At 33.7% G+C, this 9,314-nt stretch overlaps 2 protein-coding genes across 2 annotated transcripts; one reads left to right on the forward strand and one right to left on the reverse strand.

Moving 5' to 3' along the window:
- The first annotated feature begins 2,149 nt into the window (after positions 1–2,149).
- LOC123868435 (aprataxin) lies at positions 2,150–3,030 on the forward strand. The gene is made up of 2 exons (XM_045910973.1): positions 2,150–2,665; positions 2,752–3,030. Exons 1-2 carry the CDS (start codon positions 2,233–2,235, stop codon positions 2,907–2,909), a joined length of 591 nt encoding a protein of 196 aa, XP_045766929.1. The 5' UTR covers positions 2,150–2,232; the 3' UTR covers positions 2,910–3,030.
- A 192-nt stretch (positions 3,031–3,222) lies between these two features.
- LOC123868420 (lariat debranching enzyme) lies at positions 3,223–5,969 on the reverse strand. The gene is made up of 5 exons (XM_045910953.1): positions 5,685–5,969; positions 5,256–5,422; positions 4,707–4,932; positions 4,125–4,454; positions 3,223–3,994 (listed from the first exon to the last, which is right to left on the reverse strand). The coding sequence occupies exons 1-5, from the start codon at positions 5,879–5,881 to the stop codon at positions 3,421–3,423; spliced, it is 1,494 nt and encodes a 497-aa protein (XP_045766909.1). The 5' UTR covers positions 5,882–5,969; the 3' UTR covers positions 3,223–3,420.
- Positions 5,970–9,314: the final 3,345 nt, after the last annotated feature.

Raw genomic sequence — 9,314 nt, forward strand, 5'->3', positions numbered from 1 at the left:
TGCGTATTGTCCCCAATACTAGGAGGAACGATCAGCGAGTATGAAGTTTGGATCATGCGCTGGCTTTTGTAGATGACAGGTTATAAAGGTGTAAAAAATATTACGACAAAGTGCAAAGTGTAATTTTTTTATATTGTTTAAGATTGTTTATATGTTATTATACTGTTTAGAAATACCAGGTTTTTAAAATTACTGTACTTACTTTAAAGTATTTTTGAAGGGATGTGACATACAGACAGACAGACTGGATGTACAATAAGTACGGAACTACGAAGTTGTAAGAAGATAACTATCCTTATACTTACGGAACCCTAAAAATTATGACTTAAAACTTTTCAGTCATGATCTTTATATTATTATTAAAATTCATAACATAAGGATTAGTTACTACCTATTTATATTTTGTAATGTAGGTATCATAAGTACGTAGCATACATAATATTTGTCCCTACGATTCAAATTATAGGTGGGTTAAGTACTTAAATACTAAATTGTTTTATTTTAGATATACCTAAATAGTTAGATAAGAATTATTTACCCACCTATATTTGAAAAACCATTCCGTACCTACCTATACCCTCTTCAGTTACTTAAGGTGGATGCGACGGGTCTGCCCGCGAAATTCTTTAATTTGGTTTTCACAATTTGTAAACTAATACGACAAAGTAGGCTTGGCACTTTAATTGCGCCAGTGGCAGTATCATCCTCACAGGTTTGTATAAAAATCTTTACTTGAAAGGGTCCAGTTTAAGAAATAGTATCGACTAATTTGTGAGTAGCTCATGTCAAACTCATTATTTTAACTAATTTCTTAAACTGAACACTTTTATGTAACACCTAATGATTTTTATGTAAGTAATCCTGTGAAGATGATACTGCCATTGTCGGAATTAGAATGCCATAAGCCTACTTTGTCGTATTAGTTTATGAATTGCGAAAAACCAAATTAATTTTGAATTTCGCGGGCAGAAACGTCTCATGCACCTTAAGTATAATTTTATTGGTAGGATAAGTAGGGGTAAATTTAAGTAGATTTGTATTTTATAAAATTCTATATTCATTGTGAATTGATTATTACATAAATACACAAGGTGTTTTGAATATTAAATTGCATATTTTTATTGAACATTTCTCTGTGGGTCCTTTTTTAGAGTTCAATACCTGAAAGGTGCCTAGTTTATTAGGTACAAAGTCTCCACTATAGTCTATAAACTAATAATTTCAAATTTTCCCGGGATCAAGGGATTTTTTTTTTTTTTTTCTCTCGTCTGGCTTTACACTGATTAGCCAATGTCAAGTTTGTAGTTATTTACAAATTAGGGAAACTATATGTATAAGTATGGACTTCGTCGCGGCGCCCTTTTAGAGCGCTTCCCAGTCAGTTTCACCACCAATAAATACCACCAGAACACAAAAACCGGCCTCGTCTAACAAAAAACACTCCAAAAAGTCACAACACGCACGCCAGCAAACGCCACCACAGACGAAGTCCTCAAGGGATTTAACTATCTTCATTTTTTGAGGAAGTGTACGTGAGGTGGCACGATTCGAAACATCTTCCAAATTTTTAAAAAGTTAGCACCATAGGTTAGCACAAAAAAGGAGGAGGTTCTCAATTCGTCGGAATCTTTTTTTTTATGTATGTTCCCTTATTACTCAAAGACCCCTGGACCGATTTGGATTTTTTTTTTGTTTGAAAGGGTATACTGTGTAGGTGGTCCCATATAAAGGTGAAGATCTCATGAATATCTTCGGAGATGGAGAACAGAACTCCTCAATGGATAAGAGCAAATTGCTCGCGATCAGTGTAATAGCTTAGTAAACAGTAGGGTTTTAACTGGGCACAGCATATTATAGTACAGTGGGGCCACAAAAAATTATGAAATAAAAAAATTTCAAAAGAAAAATAAAACCGACTTCAAAAACCACAAACACTAAAAAGTAAAAAATAATTTTTGTTTAGCTACACGTGTAATGTACCTAGGTATGAGGTCAAGAGATTATTTTTTACTTTTTAGTTTTTAGTGTTTTTGGTTTTCGAAGTCGGTTTTATTTTTTTTCAACAATGCATTTTAGAAGTTTAATGCGTTTTTTGGAAGGCAGTTGGCAACTTGGCAACACTTGAATGACATTGACATTTTTATTTTTAGGTTAACTTTGAATCTTTGAATGTTCTGTGAAATTCAAACTCGGTAAATAAAATAAACACTAGCTATTTTTTTATTAAAAAATATGCGCAAACGAGCTGTAAAGAATAATGAAACGTCACAGAGACCACCTAAGGAATCTAGGAATCATTGGTCTTTAGGTTTAGTGGATTCAATGAAAGATCCTGAAGCTGTTTACAAAGAAACAGAAAGTTTAGTTGTTATACGTGATAAATACCCAAAAGCTAGAGTACACTATCTTGTATTGCCTAGGGAAGAAATAAGCAGTATCTATAAACTGAACAGTACTCACGTGGACCTTATCACTGAGTTTGGTTCTGTGTATCAAAGTATAAACAGTGAACATGAAGAGGATGAGCTTAAAGCCGGCTTTCATGCAGTTCCGAGTATGCAAAGGCTTCACATGCATGTAATTAGTAAGGATATGGATTCCAAATGTCTAAAAACTAAAATACATTGGAATAGTTTTACTACAAGTTTCTTTATAGCCTATGAAGGTACACCAGAATAGATTACACAAATTATTTGAAAATAAGTTAGGTAACATTAATATTATTTACACACTGGTTTAATTTTGTTACAGATTTATTAAAAAGGTTAAAAGAAGATGGTTGTATTGAAAGAATTCCAAGCGAAACTCACAAAGCTTTAATGTCAACTCCATTAAAGTGCAACCAATGTAGCTTTGAACCCAAAAATATGCCCCAATTAAAGCAACATTTACTGACTCATTTGAAATAAGTTTTAATTATTATTCATTTAAGTACTAATTTGTCATACATATACTAAATGTGATTTTTATTTAGTTAAGTACAATGGAGATGTGGAGTAAAATAAAAATTTACACTATGTGTGAGGGAAACTTATATTTTTCATCTTTTGGATACCTACCTATTCTGCAATAAATTCAGTTCTGTGATTTTGTTATTAATAACCAATAAGTATAAGAAAAGGATTGCACATTTTATTGCCAAAAATATAATTGTGTTCCTTAATCATTTACTTCCATAAAATTTTGTGAATTTATATAAATGTAAAAGTATATAAAATAGTACTTGTTACTTAAAATTATGTGTAAAAAAACACTACCAATTTCATTGCTAAAATAATATAAATAAATAAAACAATGATATAATAAGAACTCATTGAAATTCATTTATCTATTAACAATTAATAACATGATTTACCTGAGTCAAATTGGTCTAATTAATATATTAAAAATAGCTCCTGCTAATTTAATTCTATTTATATTTTATTCTAATTCATTACTTCTATGAAATTTACTTGATCTGGGACTGCTATCATCTGTGTCACTTGTATTGCTTACATTTTGTTCATCTTGATCAGGGGTATATATTGCTAAGTTGCGTCTTTTAAAAACTTTTTTAGTTACACTTGGAGGTGTTATACAATCTGAAATAGTATTCGCATCTAACAAAAAACTGTTCTCAGTTGTAAAAGTGGTATTTTCTTGTGATAAATCTTGACTTTCATTATCACTAGGAGTAATCGGAGCTGGAAGAGACAGTTTTGAACATTTCATTGGAGTTCTTTCAACTTGAGGCTCCGTATTCTCTTCTACACAATATATTTGCTTCATAGTTCGTCCAGATCTGGCTATAATAACTTGGACAGGGTCATCAATTCCTAGCTTCTCACAAAGATATGTAGTTTGGGGATTTAATAAAGGTTCCCTGGGTGGACATTTTGGAGTTCCAGGTTTATAAACAGGGGCCGTTTTCACAAATGTTGCGCTATCTATTGTTAAATTAGACATTACATTTTCTATACTTTCTTTTTCATCTGCAGTTGGGGTAAAGTCATACCTAAAACAAAAAGAGTACTTATATTTATTTTGAAATGCAACATTGTGGAAATTTAAGTTTCAAAAAATATTATAGAAACATGCTGTACTGGCCATTATGAAATAAACAAGTTATTTACAAAAAAAATTACCTTTCATTCCCACCCGGCCCAGGTAGATGACAATCAATATTTTTTACAGATAGAAGATGGTTTGTATTTTTCAATACAGCCAACCACTCAGCGTCATACTTCAATAGTTTATCACCATCATATTCTGCAGGCAAGTCCAGTATTTGCAAATGTCTTCTCTTCGGCAAACATTTATCCAAAGCTAAGAACTTGGTTTCCTCATCATTTTCATGTTTAACCAGAGCAGCAAATTGGCAGTGCAAGTGGGCAGCAAACCAATATTCTGGCTTCAGGTTGTGAAGCAATTTTTCCGCTGGAGGACTTCCAAGTTTGTTGCTTTCAATGTCTTCTCTGCAAGTAAAGTTTAATTTTGGTAAACTATAAATAAATGCATCATATGAATATGATGACTTAATAATTAATGTGACATTGACCAATTTGACTGTAAACAAATCTCTATAAAATAAATTGAAAACGCTTAAGACGCTTGAGTCCTCTTTCATTCTTATCAAGAAGTTCCCAGTGAAAAAGTAGTGTTTATATAATTGGTGAACCTTCAAATTAGCATCAATATATAGATATTCAATTTAGAACATTATTTACCTTAGAAAAGGTTTTCTTCTTAATAAGTTCTCTCTGTCCCCGTAATCTGTAATACCTCTGGGCCAGTCATGTGATAACATTACATGTATTTTTTCTCTCACTTGACTTAATCTGTACACATCTAATGATCTTATGTGATAAACTGATCTTAATGAATTATGTGTGTAAGGTGGGCACTCCCATAGCCCTTGTAAATAATCATGTCCTTTGAAAATTCCTGATATACCTGGAAACATAAAATTAATACTTAATTTGCCTTTTAAAAAATGGAATTGACTGAAAAAGTAAAATTATTAGAACTTTGAGTGTTTTTGAAGTACACATTATCAACTTTTGCTAGCAGCTGCTAATCCAACAAACTTGTGCTGTTAACCTGTGTGTGCATCTCAAGCAGGTCCATTCATGCATCTAAAACATGCATCACTTACAATAACATTGTGAGATAAACAAAGACTAAGTTTTAGGATGTATAGATTCTATACTAAGGGTATAGTACACAAATCATCTTAGGGATGAATTGTAAAAACCAATTGTACAGAATATACTTACCACCAATTCTCAAATTGCCAAATTTAATAATACCAGCTCTGCCCATATAATAAATATTTGGCGCAACCCAACCACCATAAGGAAGTTCTTGTAAATAATTTGATGCTTCATGGTTCCCCCCAATGAAAACAGTTAACACTGGTGCTAGCTTCTCACCACTGTAATATCTGTAAGTATAAGAGGAATACGCATTACTATTTTATAATTATGGACAAGCTGTGCCATTTTTCTATTAATTAATTCAATATTATAGTCACAGAACAAGCTTCACATAAACATTTGAAAAATTATGCACTGTAGGTACATGATAATATGCAAGTGTTGGTGTATACCTAATTAATGAAGGGTTTGTATTTACATTAGAATCCAGTTTTTGTGGCAATTTGGTTAAGTATATTTATGAGCAAAATTCTAGTGTTAAATACTTACTTGTAAAAAGTGCAAATATTTTGATACTTTTCCGGGACCGCCATAGCTCTAAGATCGTCATTATTGCGAACAGACTGAAAATCTCCACAACAAATTAACAAATCAATCTTAATACACTCCCTTTCTTGCAAAGTTTCAATGCATTCGTATATTTTATCCAGTTCTCCATGGGCACAACCTTCTACAGCTATTTTCATTATTATGGTATATATCAAGAACTAAGTAATAATGATTATTTGCTACACGGTAAATTGTAAAATAAACTCGACAAAGTGATCCATGCAGGGTGGGCAGTTGACGCCTTGCCAACTTGACAAATGACACTGACAGTGACAAAAGAGTATCTAACAGTGTTTTTTTTTCTCTCTCGTCTGGCTTTTACAATGGCAAGTTCCAATATGTAACAAGTTAGCTAAACTATACAAGTATGGACCCCGTCTGCGCCGGCGCTCGCCGACATACGCACGGCACCCCCTTAAAGCGCTTTCCAGTCGCCACCACAGACGAAGTCCCCTAACAGTGTTTCCACTTGCGTTTTTGGTTTCACCGTAATTTCTGTAGGAATTCCCCCCAAGTTACTTTATAATAATTATTATTTTAGGAATATTCTGATTTAGAGTGCATAGTAATATTAATAAAGAAGAACAATATTTTACCAGCCTGAATTTTTAGAGTCTGTGACGAGGAAAATGTTTTTTTATTTATTTTTATTTTGTAAGAGGCAAGCTCTACTAACTGTAGGTAATAAAAGACATTTTCGATTTCATCCATAAAACGGTAACAGCACAATAATAATAATTAATTTAGTTACCAAAATTAGGCAACTTACATTCATAAAGAAATGTTGATGAAATCTCCTTCAAGAGTTCAAGCACTTTTGAGTTTACCCTTTAATTAATCAATAGTGGCCCATACCATAGATTTTACCTCTGTTAATTTGAAATTCCCATGGAAATTCCAGTCAAAATAAAAAAGTCTTATCTAATATTTAATTTGTCTTTAGTCTTAAAATAGGGCGAAAACATTGGTACAGTGCATCAAGGATCTTTGGCGCGTGGCGAAAATTGTAACTAACGCCGCCATCTTGTGGAGTGTCACGATGTCCCCTTGTTTGTGATGTTGCTAAGTTAAAAAAATCTGTAATTCACTGTTTTTTTTTTAATATATATTAGAGCCATTCCATATACATTAACATCACGAATCACGATACACTGTTAATAGATATAGCACAAATGTGTCTGCTTATTATAACCATATTTAGTACTACGTAAATATAGTATTTTAGCAGGTGAACATGATAGATTGCAAGTCCAGTTCCTATCAATAGTTTTTATAATTCTTTCTCACTGTGAAAACAGAGGCAGCTGCCCTAATATTCAGTTAAAATTAAATAAAACTTACTCAGTTTTAAACATTGACATTTTCAACATATTCTCTAAAATTGAGGAGATTTTATTTACTGGCAGCCTTTGTTCTACAACTACACCCCCGTCAATGTCATTCAAGTGCCAAAAGATCCTTGTCGTAACGTACAGTGATATCGGGTAACTTTAGGAAGAAGAATCGTCAATTCCAGCGAAGTTTTATCATATTTCTGATGTTGCCCGGTTTCACCATAGATTAATACATAGGTAATATTATCATGGACGGTACGTAGGTATACATACCTTTATACTTAGTAAGCATTTAAAAATAATAACAATATGGTAGTAGTTCTTCTCAATCGTTTAGAGTTGACAGAGTGGCTATGAATTTTTCACTGTTGCTCGTGCGATCTCTCTTCGATCGACTTCTGTTGAGTGGTATTGATAGCATCTCTATTTCATATGCACCTTGACAGCTCACTTAGCGGTTTCTTGCGTAAATTGGGCACAAAATTAGATCGTGTTAATTGACCAACTGGAAGGCTTAATAAAAAGTAGCTAATTTGCAAGTTTCAGCTACTTACCTACTTGCGTAGCATTTTATGATTTTGGTTTCATTTTGGTTTGTCTATCTGTCTGTCATATTATACTGCATACAAAAGTATACCTAGGTATGAGTAGGTGGAACTTTTCATAGTAACTAAATTGGAAATGCGAATTAGGCAATAAATTGACCATCAAGAAATCCTGCACATTTTTAGTAGATTATCTAAGTAGTTTATAAAATATCGATTGGAGACAGTCTGTGACATCATGTACCGACCTATCTGCTAATGAGTAAAATGGTTTGGATATGTTTGGTGGTAGGCTATCGGCTGCCTATAAGTACCTAGGTAGGTACTGTTGCAGTTTGCTGGTTATGCCTATACCTACAGTCCATGAAAAGTAAGGTTGTCTGAATGAACTATGCTGCGCGGCCGTATAACAGTACCCGGCAGAAAATATAGCACATCGTACTTTAGAAAGAGATAATGGTTTCAAAGAGAAGGTTTCAAGGTCTCTGCCGCTGAGACCGACCAAACGCCACATAGGTATGAGTGATAGAGACGACGCTCTACAAATCTCTTTCTAAAGTTCGATGCGCAATATTTACCTACTGCAGGCATCTGTACTTACTGCAAAAAGATCGTTCTACCGCATACTTCTAGCATCTACTGCGCAGGTACAAGGTGACTAATGAACAGTACCTACTTTACTTACCTACCTACCTATCTACCGAAAATGTGTGCTTGTTGATCCTTTGATCCCTAATGTGCTCGTGGTACTTAGTTTCGATAATTATATTACTTAATTAAATTTAATGTACCTGTCACCTGAACTCGGTTATTAGTCGGAGCAGGTACATGCCCGACTGGTTATGAAACCGTCCGGGGCCCTTTTTCAATGGACCCCTAAAATGCAACGCGGCGCCAAGGAGATTGCGAGCAGCAATTATGTAACAATAATTTCATTTTAATATAATGTACCTTACACTTTCTTTAATTTTTATTATCTCCTCACCCTAAGGTTGCCTGGAACTATCGCTATTTTAGCGATAAAGCCGCCTATTGTACAAAAATCTATTTTGTTATTTATACATTTATATTATGTCTTGGTGTACAATAAAGAATATTTTACTTTTACTAATAATAGTTTCGATGAATATAAATAAATGTGAACGTGATCGCAGGAAGTTACTAGTGCACCAATAAAACAAATGTGAATTTACATTATGCGTTTGTCATGGTGCTCGGAGCGATCTGTCGGTATAGGCAGCGAGATAAAGCGCGGGCGCAGTGACGTCAGAGTGGCCGGCGCCAATGGCGAGCGGGGCGGCGATACCTCCCCGTACCGCCCACTCGCACTGCTGCAGGAAAACTCGGAAAATTCTATGATACTTGAAACAGTAAACATAAACAAATATTTAAATATGAAATGCAACTACTAATATTAATACTATTTTAAATTAACGGACTGGTCAGAGCAATTTCTGATTTCTGATTTCTGAAGCACCCAAAAATTTAATTCGACACACGAGTGCTTTTTAATTTAGATTTTTAATTGGAAGTTTCAACTAACCTATGTATGTTCTAATCAAACCGAGTCCTCAAATAGATACCTGTTATCACCAACAAATAATGCCTACGTACCTACATCTTGTTTGGTAGGTAGGCAAGTAAGTTTTAAGTTAGACGTCTAAAATAAGGACCTAAGTACGAGTAGTACC

This window comes from Maniola jurtina, chromosome 9, assembly GCF_905333055.1.
Source record: "Maniola jurtina chromosome 9, ilManJurt1.1, whole genome shotgun sequence".
In the NCBI taxonomy this organism is placed as follows: domain Eukaryota; kingdom Metazoa; phylum Arthropoda; class Insecta; order Lepidoptera; family Nymphalidae; genus Maniola; species Maniola jurtina.